The sequence below is a fragment of the Rhipicephalus microplus genome, unplaced genomic scaffold (assembly GCF_043290135.1).
Source record: "Rhipicephalus microplus isolate Deutch F79 unplaced genomic scaffold, USDA_Rmic scaffold_15, whole genome shotgun sequence".
NCBI classification, from domain to species: domain Eukaryota; kingdom Metazoa; phylum Arthropoda; class Arachnida; order Ixodida; family Ixodidae; genus Rhipicephalus; species Rhipicephalus microplus.
The window spans coordinates 9,358,183-9,372,347 of NW_027464588.1; the positions used below are offsets into that span (position 1 = coordinate 9,358,183).

A 14,165-nucleotide genomic window follows, 5' to 3' on the forward strand; every position below is an offset into this window, starting at 1 on the left:
TCTACTAGAAATCGCCGTATGTGCAGCGTTTCTGCGATTACTTTTGTTATTTTTATCAGCATGTGCTTCGCATAGCGGCAAAATGCGCCCATTTATTGCAGCTACAAAGATGCTGAACAAAGTTCTTTTTATTTCTTTTACTGTACTTAACGTAACTATATACGCCTATACAAGTTAGGGTGTCACATTTTCAAGTGTATTTTTACTGATTTTGACATTTGAAAAATGAATAAAAACAGTAAAAAAAGACAAGAAATTCATAAATCATCATGAATACTTCATGAACAGCCAGAAAAAACAAGGCATTCCTACATTTTTTGAACAAGATGGCCAATGATTAGGCATACATTGTTGAAATCAAAATTACTGAAGTCGTAAGTGACAGTGCAGGCGCAAATTTGGTAGTTTAAATAATCTTTTTATTCTGGTTTTCCCCCTCGCCATAAATCTAGTATATCTAGAGTAGCGTTAAACATATAATTATACAAAATATGCACCTGTTCTACTCCAAGAGGCATATTTGTCAAAGGACTTTTTCCTTGTTATTCGTTGAACGCAGATTAATCGCATTCACGCTGCTTTTTCATTGTTTATTTTACAGCTATTCGACAAGTTTTCTTACGTTGCACTTGTGTATAGTTCAGGCGAAGACCCTGAATTTCAATGCCTGACCAACAAGCGAACTGAGTTGGATATGCAAGCAAAAACAGCCACGTACGTTTGGATGTTCAAGGGTGGAAATGGCCGTACTAGGTAAATAGTTCGCCAGTTTAAGATAAAAGTGTTTACCCGATATATTAAAATAGTTTTATTCATGTGGAAAAAAATACACTTCAGAAAGACAAGACTAAGACATTCACGCCTGATGAAGTTCTTCCATCATAAATAACAACAGTTTGCACACAAGCAGTGACAACAAAAACCGGAAGCAACTGAAAAACTTGCATAAGAGAAGTAGTATTTCACGTACAACTTAGAACACATGTAACAATATAAAATAAAATTCTTCAAGTTAATATATATAGCCAAACGTATCATTAGTGACACCAATAACATTGAATGTGAGTAGCAGGCAGTATGCACCTAATGAATTACAAAAATTATGAACGAAGTAGTTGAAATATTTCAGGCTTGACTAATTTTTTCTGTTTGTGATTTTTTAACATTTCTTCTATATTTTGGTTGCTGTTGCTCAAGAGTGTTGTAATCTTGTGGCGTTCGTTTGTACTGTCTTGATGGATTTTTTGGCTTTTTTCTGTAAAAGAAATAGTGATTGCAAATTGGATTGCGTAGTGCTTCTCCAAACCGATAGGCAGCAATAAAGGTATGGTTGCACATGCCACACATAGGGTGAAGTATCTATCATCGGAACAGGAGCTGATGTAACACAAAGCCGTGTATATTTATTTGCCTTTGTGCCCTTCTACGTTCCATGCACTGCTAGATGAAGAAAGCCTAATGTGAAACCTGTGAGCTTACAAATGCTAGATTCACAAGTTTTCAGCCTTCGTGAACCCTCCTATACTATTTCTGAACGTTGGGACCACAAGCTGAAATATATGAATTTGTCACTGGTTCTGCTGCAGTCGTTCTCTTCACCAATGAGCTTGAAAAGCAGTCACCACGATCATCATCAGCCTGATCACGCCCACTGCAGGGCAAAGGCCATTCCGATGGTCCACAATTAAGGTGGTCGTGTACTTACTGCTACCACGTTATACCTACAAATGTTTTAATCTCATCAGGCCATATAACTTTCTGCCTCCACTTCGTGCGTTTGCCTTCTCTGGGAATACAGTCAATTACCCTTAATCACCAGTGGTTATCCTGCCTACGCGCTACGTGCCCGGCGCAGGCCCGTTTCTTTTTTTTTGACTTCTATTATGATATCCTTAACACCGCTTTGTTCCCAGACACAATCTGCTCTGTTCTTGTCTCCTAAGGTTACACCTATCACTCTTTTTCCATCAATCGCTTTGCCACCCTCAATTTAGGCGGAATGCGCTTTGTAAACCTCCAGGTTTCTGCACCGTAAGTTAAGTACCGGCAAGATGCAGCTGTTATATACCTTCCATTTAAGCGTTAGTGCTAGGTTACCGTTCATGACACAGGTCGACAGTCAGAATCATCCCCATACGCCGCTTCGAGCAGTCTCGCGGCATCACACTAGTATTTGATTCTGAGACTCTGCCTCCTAGCGTGAAGGTTGAATACATGAGACATACCGTGCGCCCTTACGTGCCACGGCCTTTTCAGTGTCACAAGTGCTGCAAGTTGGGACACGTCAGCGCAGTGTGCAAAAGTGAGACAATTCGCCAGCTGTGCGGCGGATCTCATAAGGTAAAAAATAGCGATACTGATGTTTCATTGAAATGTCCAAACTGCTCTGGTGCACAAGGAGCAACGTCGAAGGAGTGCCCGAAGATCAAAGAAGAAATTTGCGTCCTGCGGAAGATCGTCAGAGACAACTCGGCACCCAGAGAGGCTGTCCCGTCCATCCGCCGACACCGACACAGACGTCGTTCAAAACGTAGGCACCAGCGAAAGCATAGTGCACATACGAGTGATGCATCACCATCAGCAACAGATGAACATACGCGTGCGCATTATCAGGCCGCTACACCCATGTTGTACGCACCACGTGCAAGGGATGCAGAAAGTGGACCAACGCCCACGTTGCACACCGATGCTTCAGGTACTGAGTAGCCTTCGCTCCCGGCCGGAGCAATGGAAGTGACACATGGAAGTGACCATCTCCCTACATGTATACAGCTCAAAGGATTCCGTCGTTCGACTCCACTGTCTTTGAAAAGCGTAGACTGGCCAGGATTCCAAGCTTCTGTAAATGCTCAGTGCGGGAACATTCAATCTATATCTGAAATAGAAAGCCTCATTGCATCAGCCTTAACAACGCATAAGAAACTTGTGACCGTATCGCTACCAAGATCACAACTGGACGCACAATATGAATGCCTTCGTGCAATCTGTCGCCGGGCCGAGAGGAAATACAGGAGGATGAAATCATCATCTGACCTATCTACAGCACGCCAGGCACAACAACATGTATTGCGACACCTCGATAAGCTCGACAGGCAACGGTGGAGGGTATTTTGTGGCTCTCTTGATCACAAAAAACTCCTGTCTCGAATATGACAAACTGTTCGAAGCCTTCAGACGCCCACGCAACAGTTGTTCCCTTTCCGAACTTTGGCTTTAAAGCAAGGTCGACCTGAAGTAGAGGTTGCAGAAAATTACTGCCACCTACTCGCAGGTACGTCCTCTTCACCGATATCACCTTCGTGTTTAGCATCACCACCATCCAGCGACGATCGCCTCGACTTACCATTCACAATGCACGAACTCGACGCTGCGATTTCTGCGTCCCGACAGTCGTCCGAAACAGGGCCTGACGGAATTACTTATTCGGCTTTATATCACCTCAGCCAGGAAGCAAGGCAGGCTCTCCTGTCGTTCTATAACTTTACGTGGGAAACAGCGACAGTCTCAGAGAGTTGGAAGTGCAGCCGCATAGTGGCCTTACTGAAACCAGGCAAATGTTCACACGAGTTGTCTTCTTATAGACCCATCGCCCTAGACAGTTGCATCGGTAAGTTGTTGGAACGCAAGGTGCTGGCAAGATTGAAATGGCTGCTGGAGAATAATGTCGGCTTACCAGATTTTGTAAATAGCTTCCGTAGAGGTCGATCATCTATAGACGGTGTTGTAGACCTAGTTTCGTTTATTGAAAAGGAAAGACAACGTCGGAAATTGGTAGGGGCCATTTTCTTAGATATAAAGGGCGCCTACAATAGCGTTCAGCATGAGGCCATTCTTGACGCACTTGAATACATCGGCGTAGGTGGCCGACTACACGCCTGGATAGTGAGCTATCTCACAGGACGCACCATTTTTATGTCGACATCTGATGGTGACACGGCCAGGCACCTCGTAAGCCGTGGAGTTCCGCAAAGCGCCGTCCTGAGCCCCATGTTTTTAACATATCACTCATTGGCCTTGAAGCTGAGCTTCCCGACGTTTTCAGAATCAGTGTGTATGCGGACGGCATATGCATATTGGCATCTGGAGCAACGCGACCACAACTGCGAGCAAGGCTACAACAAGGCACATCAATAACATACATCAATAACAGTACTCGAGTCGTCAGGGCCTGGAACTTTCAATAGTAAAATGTGCTGCATTGGCATTTACGAAGAAATCAATGTCGCGGTGCCCAATCTTCGCTCACGGAGCAGTGATTTCCGCGGCCAAGCACTACCGCTATCTAGGGGTTGTCATTGATTGCAACCTGTCCGGGTCAAAGCATGTGACTGTGATGCGGAACAAACTAATCAGTTTTTTGTATGTTCTTCGTGTTATAGCAGGACTGAGATGGGGCCCTTCAGAGAAAAGTCTTCTGCAGTTATACAAGGCATTGCTTGTGAGCTATACACGGTACGACTCACCTGTACTTTCCGGCATGCGGGAAGGTGCCTTCGTACTTAATAATGAGAATATGCCTTCGTAATAAGAATATGCCTTGGCCTGCCACGGTGCACGTCAACCTCTGGTACTAAAGAGGAGTCCTGCACCTACCCTATTCAGGTTTACACGTCCTGTGAACCTCTTCAAGTGCGCCTTCGTCTGCTAGCCCGACATGCCCAACACCCGTTGTATTCGCTACAAGTGGACCAACCAGGCTGTACCTATTCGCGATGCCCCGATACGAACAGTCACATGATCCCTTCAGGCTTTGCACCTGCCGTAATCCATTGACTAAACCGCTGGTGTACCTTCACATACGTGGAAGTTCGTATAGGTCGCGTGTTTCTTACATTGCCCTCAAGCAACTCACCTTGGCACAATTGGATGACCGATACAGCGACTCTGTGCACATTTACACCGATGGATCCGTAACTTCATCCGTTTCAGCTGCAGTGTTCTTGATCATTCAACTCGGTAGTTCCCGACAGTACAAATTAGATCGCAGGTCATCTTCGACAGCTGCAGAACTTCTTGCTATACAGGAAGCCATAAAACTTGTGAAAGACCAAGCACCGCGTAAATGGATGATTCCGTCTGATGCAAAATCAGCTCTTTAAGCTAACCACTCTTGCTCAAGAAGAGGCCAATTTTACGAGTTAGCGTTAGGAATTGTCCAAGCATTTGACCTAACACGCAGGAGCGGTCACTTGATCACACTCCAATGAATTCCTGGACACTGCGGCCTGGTTGGCAACGAAACAGCCGATAGCGAAGCAAGAGCAGTAATATACAACGCTCCTATGTACGTCAAAGTACCGTATTCGTGTAGTGACGTCAACACATTGTTGAGATCGCTCATGCGTGAATGCGCTGCCACTTGCTGGTCGCTACCAGATACACGGAACAAGCGTCTGTGGGAAACTGACCCCAGTATGACTTTTCGTCTTCCAGATAAAATCAGCCGAAGACATGCTGATATACTGCACCGGATTCGCCTGGGCGTCGCCTTCACTCACCGCTACACCAACCTAATCGGTCATGCGGACAGCCCGAACTGTGAGCGCTGCCAAGTGCACGAAACTTTAGCTCACATATTTTGTGAATGTGCATTATACGTGGCGCAAAGAAAAGTGCTAACTGCAACGTTGCAAGCATCGGACGAACGCCATTAAGTTAAAACCACATATCGTCAGCAATGAACGACCAAACAGTGTCAAAAACTGCTACAATGGCTGTTTTAGACTTTATAAAAAGCACTGGACTAGATACTAGGCTGTAGGGTACTACGCTAAGTGGCTACTGTACATATGCACCACCTCTTCTTGCCCCCATCTTCACCCTTCATTCCTCTTTCCATCCCCCCTCCCTTATCCACTGTGTAGAGTAGCTGGCTAGAGCGAACTAGCTCAGGCCTACCTCTCTGCCTTCTAATTAATTCTCACTCACTACCGTTCATGATTTGAATATTCTTGTGGAGCGTGATCTGCCCTATTCTTATTCTTCTAATTATTTCACTCTCATGATTCGGTTCCATGGTTACTACCTGTCCCAAGTAGACATATTTCGTTACAACCTCCAGTGTATTTTCAGCTATCTCTAAGCACTGTTTTCTGTCGAGACTGTTGTACAATACTTAAGTTTTATGCTAGCCTTTTGCTTTTCGTGTCAAGTTCTGTAATCATGAGCTGTAATTCGTGCCCTGAGTTACTTAGCGAGGAAACTTTATCAGCGAATTGCAGGTTACTAAGAGGCTCCCCACTAACTCTTATTCCGAACCATTCACAATCTAGGGCCCTGAAAACATACTGTAAACAGTCGGTGGATAGAATTAGAGAGATTGTGTCTTCCTGCCTTACGCCATTCTTTATTGGGATTCTGTCACTTCGTTGATGGAGAACTATGGTGGCTGTGGCTCTGCTGTACATTTCTTTAATTATGTTTACATAGGGTTCGTCGACGCGCTGATTTCGTAGTGCTCGCATTATTGCTGATGTTGCGACCACAATGTCAGAGACACCGTGGTTTCGACGGAGTCAAATGCGTTCAAGTAATGTATGAAGGTTATGTATATGGGTTGGTTGTATTGCATGCATACCACTAACGCCTGATTGATAGTGTGATTATGCTCTATTGTACAGTAGACTATGTGAAATCCTGCTTGGTCATTTGGTTGATTAAACTGGCATCTCACTATATTTTTGTTAATAGTTTGTAGAGAACGGAGAGTAGGTTGATCAGCTTATAATTTTCAGCATTCGACGTTTTTTTTTCTTTTATTTAAGATGATACTGGCGTTCTTTCATGCTTCTTGTACATTTCTGGTCAAGAGACACTTTGTATATAAAGTGGCTTGTTTACTAATACAATATTTCCGCCATTTTTAGGCAGGTCCGTATTTCCCCTATCTTCACCAGCGGGTTTGCCTCTTTGCATTCCTTCTAGAGCTTTCATTACTTCCCTCTTTGTGACGGGTAGGATTTGAAGTTTGTGTGTGCTAATACTGCTTCATACAATATCATCCTGTTTCTTTCCCCTTCTGTACCGCTCTCTGTAGAACTCCTCCACCACCTCGACTATCCTATCCCTATTGGTTATGACATTGCCTTCCTTTTTTTCTTAACGCATACATCCCATTTTCGCCTATGCACGAATTTGCATTTACAGCTTTTAGGCTTCTGTCACTCTTTACGGCCTGCTTGGTTCTGTCCAAGTTATACCTCGTGAGGTCGGCTACTTTACACGTATTGATAAAATTTGAAAGCTCCACTAGCTTCATTTTGTCGGTTACAATTCAGGCTTGCATGGTGTGTCGCCTCTTAACGCATTTTTTCCTCTGAGACAGTTTGCCAGTGTCCTGTTTAGTGACTACGCTCCAAATTCTATATCCCACTCTTTCATGACACTACTAAGATAATCGTTCAATGTGTTCATGCTAACAACGTATAAAGCTGCGAATATACTCTGCAGCCATACATTTAGTTCCTGTACTTTCACTCTCTTCACTAGCTCAATAATTGACTTCTTGCGTATCAATTTAGGCATTTGTTCTTCTAAATCTATGTGAATTCTGGATTTCACCATTCTATGGTCACTGCATCAGATCTCGCTGACTATTTCTACATCCTGTACAATGCCTGGGTGTGCACACAGAATAAAGTGTATTGCATTTTTAAGTTCGCCATCAGGACTCTGCCACGTCCGCCTAAGGCTAGCTTGTTTCCTGTTGATTGTATTCAAGATCCGTAAATGATTACGTTCTGCGAGCTCTGCTGATAGCTCCCACCCGGAATTTCTTGATCCGAGGCCATATTCCCCCACTGCACAGTCCCCGGCAGGTTTCTTGCCTACTTAGGCATCAACGTTCCCCATCAGAATAGCATACTGTGCATTACTTTATCAACTGCGGACTCTACGTCTTCATAAAAACGTTAAACCAAATGATCCTGATGGCTTGATGTGGGCGCGTAGGCTTGTAGCACCTTCATTTTCTACCTTTTGTTTACCTAATTGATACTTGCCACCCCCTCACTGATGCTATTGTAGTCCTCTATGTTGCCTACGATATTCTTGTGTATAAGAAACCGCACGCCTAGTTTTCTTTTTTCAACTAATCAACGGCAACATAGGATGTGTCCATTCTTCAGTGCAGTATATGCTTCGCGTAAACCTTATCTAGTTCTAGCATTAAACGTAGGCCGATTCAAATTCTATTTGTGACCTGTTCGGACCCATAGATTCTTAGCAAACCCCACTGCGTCGCAGATCTGACCACAACCTTGGACAGTTGCTTCACAGCCGCTGGGGACTGAGGGCCGAGTGTTAATTTATGCGTTCATATTGAAGTCAAGTATTGAAGGGTGGCCAATCGTGCTTCGGTGAGGGAATGCATAACTGGCAGTATGTAGGCCGTACCCCCGATATTTTTCTTTTGTTATTTTTTCAACAACTGCCTAATCACGCGTTTTAAGTAAATATACGATTGAAGATGATCCGGAATTGACAATGGAATCACATTTTTTTTATCGCATCCTAGGCTAATGCTATATCTTTAAGTAGGGGGTTCTCATTCCCTCTTTTAGCACTGTTGAATACCACCTGACCACCTATCAGCTCTCAACTTCACATTACTCGTAGCTCGCCTGGCCTTCTCTTAACTGCTTGAAACTCCTTAGGTGTTTATGAAAAAAAAACAGAGTGCAGCCTTGAACTTCTGAATTTGCAAGCTTAGGCCAGCTTTGAGCTCTCGTTTATTCTCCATCTCAAGCGCTTATTCTGCCGTAATTTATTTCTGTCTTGCTCACTTCTGATATTGTTGGCTTTAAAATTTTAATACCGTCAAAATGCTGCTGATATGAGTTGTAGCATTCCCCCTATGACATTTCGTGCAAACTGACGGGTTGCGCGCTCCTTTCTCGCGCAGTAATCGGCTACTTCTCTGTGATTGTTACGTTGAGTGTTACCTCGAGGGCGGTTCGAGTGCGTGAAAAATAAACGCAAAAGTTTTAGACTAGAATAGGATCGACTGGTGCTCCCTGAACGCTGTATCATACCGCATTGGTATTTTGGAGTAGTATTTAAAACTCAAGTATGCAGATATAGTAGTCGACAGTGATCCTCATTCGGGAGACAGATATACGTACTATTAATAACATCTACGGCTGGCTAATGGAATAGAATAGTGAATGAAAAGGAAAGGACAAAATTATTTGTAGTTCTAGAGGGCGTCTAAAAGGGAAAAAAACACTTCGTACAAAAGTAATGATGTGTTTGCATCACTAACCGCATAGCGGCAGCTTGAATCTATACACCCCCGGCACCTGACGTTTTATGCCAAGTAAATGACTATCACATCAAAAAACATACACAACGACAAGTACAAGCGACGATATATGCAACTTCACTTTTGTTCCAGAAAAAATGTTGCTCTGCATTTATCTGCTGGAGATGCGCCGGACAGGGCTGTCTTCACCTTAGACGATGGTGAGTTGAGACACGTACCTGTCGCTAATATTGTCTTAAGCACTGCTCTTCTATTGAACTATTGCAGATATGGAAACTTTTGAGACATTGTGAGTTATTGTTGACGAAGATACGTCAGCAAAACAATTACATTACATCGAATCATGCAGTGTTTGGCTCTGGATTTCGCGATGCAATAAAAAAGCACTGCTATGTGGCTACACGTCTGAGTAATATTCGAGCTTATCCAGTGTTGTAAAACATTTCAAAATGAATATGACATTCAGGCGGAGTAGCGCAAAAGCGTTTAAAAACGGCCGGAACAGATGCCTTAGAAAGCCTTCCAAATAAGATTTTGCGTATCCCAAAGTTTAAGCATGCGTAAAAAAATTCGGCAGATCCATCATACGTGGTGATCAACCTAATGCGAAGCGTGCGTAAAGAAGGTAACCGTGTTGCAATTTTTTTATTGAGCGACACGTCATGAAATGACGCCAAATATATGTACAAATGTTGCAAGAACAGAGATTAGCTGAAGAGTTACAGATGTTCGTATAACCAGTTGTTTGAACTTGCGCAACGATGCCAACTGTAACACGCGTATTAGCAACACCAGAAGCTGATATGAAGCGCTGATGCTTGCGGGCATGCTGGCCCTGCATGCTGCCACATAAATCAACTACAGCTCATGACAACTAACCACAATTGACGTTAACCTGACGTGACGGCTCTATCAAAAGGGTACATATTGTCATGACGTCTTTCTGCCTCCGAGGTAATGTCCTGTATAAAAAAACGCTCCAGGGGATGTCGACAAGGTCTATTGATGTCCGAGCAACAGGGCTCTAACCAAGCGCGCCGGTTGGGCTTGTCTTCTAGAGCGGGGGTTCACGCGCACTTCTTGATTGACTAAAGGTATGGGTGCACGCGACAGCGTATCAGCGTCTTCATGCTTCCGTCCAGACTTATATACGATGGTAACGTCAAATTCCTGTAGACGCAAGCTCCATCGGCCCAGTCGTCCAGAGGGATCACGAATGTTTACCAACCAGCAGAGGGCATGGTGGTCCGTCACCACTTTAAATGGACGACCATAGAGGTACGGGCGAAACTTCGTGATCGCCCACACTACTGCGAGACACTCTTTTTCTGTGGTCGTGTAATTCACCTCGGTACGGGACAGTGAGCGGCTGGCATAGGCAATGACTCGTTCTTTGCCGTGTTGATGCTGGACGAGCACTGCGCCGAGGCCGATGTTACTGGCGTCAGTGTGCACCTCTGTGTCAGCATCATCGTCAAAATGCGCAAGAACAGGGGCTGACTGCATCCGCTGTCGTAGCTCGGCAAAAGCAGCCTGTTGTTCGGTAGCCCATACAAACGGTGTGTCGTCGCGTGTAAGGCGAGTCAAGGGTTCCGCTATCTTCGAAAACCCTCTAATAAATTGTCGATAGTAGGCGCACAAGCCCAGAAAGCGTCGAACAGCCTTTTTGTCTGTAGGATGCGGAAACGCGGCTACAGCGGCAAGTTTGTCGGGGTCGGGTCGAACTCCTTTCGCGTTGACTACATGGCCAAGGAATTTGAGCTCTTCATAACCAAAGTGACACTTCTGCGGTTTGAGTGTAAGATCTGCTGATTGAATAGCCTGTAGCACACTCCTGAGGCGATGAAGATGTTGCTGGAAGGTTTCAGAAAAAACGACAACATCATCAAGGTATACGAGACAAGTTTGCCACTTCAGACCAGTAAGCACAGTATCCATCATTCGCTGGAAGGTTGCGGGCGCTGAGCACAAACCAAAAGGAAGGACTCGAAATTCATACAGGCCATCAGGGGTAACAAAGGCCGTTTTCTCGCGATCTCGCTCGTCAACCTCGATCTGCCAGTACCCGCTTTTTAAATCCAAAGAGGAAAAATAGTGGGCGCGGCGTAATCTGTCTAACGAGTCGTCGATGCGTGGCAGCGGGTACAATATGTAATGTTTATTAGGTTTGGTAGGCAGCACTGCAACTACTATTGATGTTTCACAAAGATTATCGTCTATTTGAAAAGCGGTTCCGATACTTGGCGTAGCTCTGTGGTACAATGCTTCAATGCCACGCGAAATGCTTGAGTGCGACTTCAGCTGGGACCCTGACATTTATTCTGTGCATTCGTCGGGTCGACGCTACCGATGTCGGGTATTGCTTAACGCTGGCGCGTTAAAATTGCCCATGTGTGTTGTCATTCCTGGGTAGATACTAAGTGTCAATCACCTGTGGCAAATACCCACATATCAGCTTCTTATACCCGACCGTGGGTATATGCCACTGTCTGGCGGGAAGTGTATGACGACGTACGCGATGGGATTGCGACATTACTCATGTCTTGATCAGTGCTTCACTTTTGTCAAACAATCTCACACTCCCCTGCTAATTTTGGTTCACGCCACGTTAAGGGTCCAACCTCGAGAGCGCCCAAACTTAAGCGGCTAGATAGATATATAGATAGATAGATAGATAGATAGATAGATAGACAGACATACAGACAGACAGACAGATAGATAGATAGATAGATAGATAGATAGATAGATAGATGGATATGATCAGAGTCACCGAAGTTTGCTAAGAAATGCTTCGCATTTAAAATAACTTCTACAATATGACACTCTGGTCGTTTGACGTAACAAGATTACTCATGTTTCTATGCGTGCTTTGCAGACATCGAAAATACCAAGGTTGCCCACTTTGTGTACACCGACTATAAAGACTGCGTCATTGTGGAGATTCCCTACGACGGAGATCGTAAGAGATATTGCATCGCACGTTCTCATTCATACAATGTTTTCTAACAGATTTTTTTTCCTTCGCATGGGTGTTTTATACTAAATGCGTGACACTTCATCTGATGCTCTCGTCTGTTACCCCGTGATAGGGAGAGGTATTGAGCTGAGCAACATCTAGAAAGATGTTCTAATTACGAGAATATGCAAAGTGCTTTTCAGGATGCGTCTCAATGTTGGTGCAATAGCATGGATAGAAAAAATTGCTGCTTCAGACAGACAACCTCATTGAAAATGCTGAGGGGTACCCATATGACCTCAGTGTCATGGCTTGGTGCATGCTGTGGACCATGCTCGCATAAGTGCTAAAGAAATTAGCGACAGTGATTCACCAGAACACTCCGCGCTATCATGAGTGCTACCGCCAATTTTGGCCAGGGTAGGAGATTCAATCACACTTTATATAGGCTCATGCGCGTAAAAGATAACTGTTGGTAGGGATGCAGCGATAGGCTAACAGCTGCTGCTTCAACGTGGCACAAAAGAGGTCATCGATGAATAGTGCCCATCGAGCTCTGGTTGGCTGATCTCGATTCTGCTTTCTTCGGCACTGAAGCCCGATTGCTTTGCCAATAAATATATAAAATAAATATTGGCACATACTGACGCTAAAGTGGTGATCGAAGCTTACTGAAAGAATAACAAATAAAATCACGGTATGCCCTGAAATAATGCGCATTAGTGTATTTTTTTAGGAAAACGAGTAAAAAATACAGGTTTTGCGACCTAATGTGCTATATGAATCTGGGTCTAGGCAACGTTCAAACTTCGTTACTGATGAGTCAGTGGTACATTGCCCGGATTAGACAATAACTAAATGCTCTTGTTCTCGTGTGACAATAAGACGTAAATAAACAAACGCCAAAACCATATCTCTAGTAAGAAAACATGACATGACGGCACTTATTGCTGAACAAAGTACATGCAACAACTAAGTGTTTTGCTATGTACCTATGTGTAGCCTTGTGCTTGCTGCCAAATATGCGATGTTGACTTCTATGCAAAAGAACAGAAGTAGCCGGTGTCACGCATTGGTACTGAACTCCCGTTATATACATTTAATATTAAAAGAACATCAAAGAATGTAAAATTGTTGCTGAAGGAAGTTTTGTTTTTTAATAATGCTCTCTTTGACATCCTTCGGCAGAAAAGTTGTATGTCAAATAAATAAATAAATGAATATCAATTTGGTTTAATGGGTTTTTGTGGCTGACCAATTCATTTACTGTTTTAACTTGTTTGTGTTGCATTTTTTTAACAGAATGTCAGCTCTGGGTTTCTAAGGAAGTAGAAGATGACGTCCCCCAGCACTGCTTGGACCATCTCGAGGATATATGCGACGTCACTGAGGAAGAGTACTCAAAAAAACTCTGCCAAGATCAAGTAGATGACATTTGAAAAACAATATCCGTGAAAACGGCACTTATGCACAGTGTTGAAGTTGCTCAAAAATACTTTTGACGAATAAAAGTTGCAGATATTTCTGATCGAAGTAGACGTCTGTTCTTGCGAAAGGGGAAAAGGTCGGTCCCGAATATTTGTTGCTCTCTTTGAAAATAACCTGTCTTTTTTGCTTTGAAATTTGCTTCTTTTGTTTATTGATACTGTCAGCGATGCTTTTTAGAGAATAGGTCAAAGGCAGCTTTTATGCAGTCAGTCGAAAATGTGAACAATACAACATAACATCCGATTGAACTCAATATAAAACAGAATATATGAGTGAGATGATGATATATGGTGTTTTTTGGCGCAAGGGCCATTTGATGGCCAAAGAGCGCCAGTTCATGAGACAGAAATTTGGACAATGATTGTGATTAGCGGCTGTATAAGGGCCATAAAATTCCTCGCGGTAATGCGGGTAAAAACATACAAGTGATAAAAGCATGACCATGCCGTGAAAGGTGTG

At 43.8% G+C, this 14,165-nt stretch overlaps 1 protein-coding gene across 1 annotated transcript; it reads left to right on the top strand.

Annotated features, from left to right (window-relative positions):
* Window positions 1–605: 605 nt before the first annotated feature.
* LOC142784757 (uncharacterized) lies at window positions 606–13,657 on the top strand. The gene is made up of 4 exons (XM_075883255.1): window positions 606–753; window positions 9,395–9,462; window positions 12,138–12,221; window positions 13,521–13,657. The coding sequence occupies exons 1-4, from the start codon at window positions 695–697 to the stop codon at window positions 13,655–13,657; spliced, it is 348 nt and encodes a 115-aa protein (XP_075739370.1). The 5' UTR covers window positions 606–694.
* Window positions 13,658–14,165: the final 508 nt, after the last annotated feature.

Coding starts and splice junctions, on each gene's coding strand:
- LOC142784757 (XM_075883255.1), top strand. CDS start 695: ATGCAAGCAAAAACAGCCACGTACGTTTGGATGTTCAAGGGTGGAAAT. Junction 9,463..12,137: donor TGTCTTCACCTTAGACGATG/GTGAGTTGAGAC, acceptor CGTGCTTTGCAG/ACATCGAAAATACCAAGGTT. Junction 12,222..13,520: donor GATTCCCTACGACGGAGATC/GTAAGAGATATT, acceptor TTTTTTTAACAG/AATGTCAGCTCTGGGTTTCT.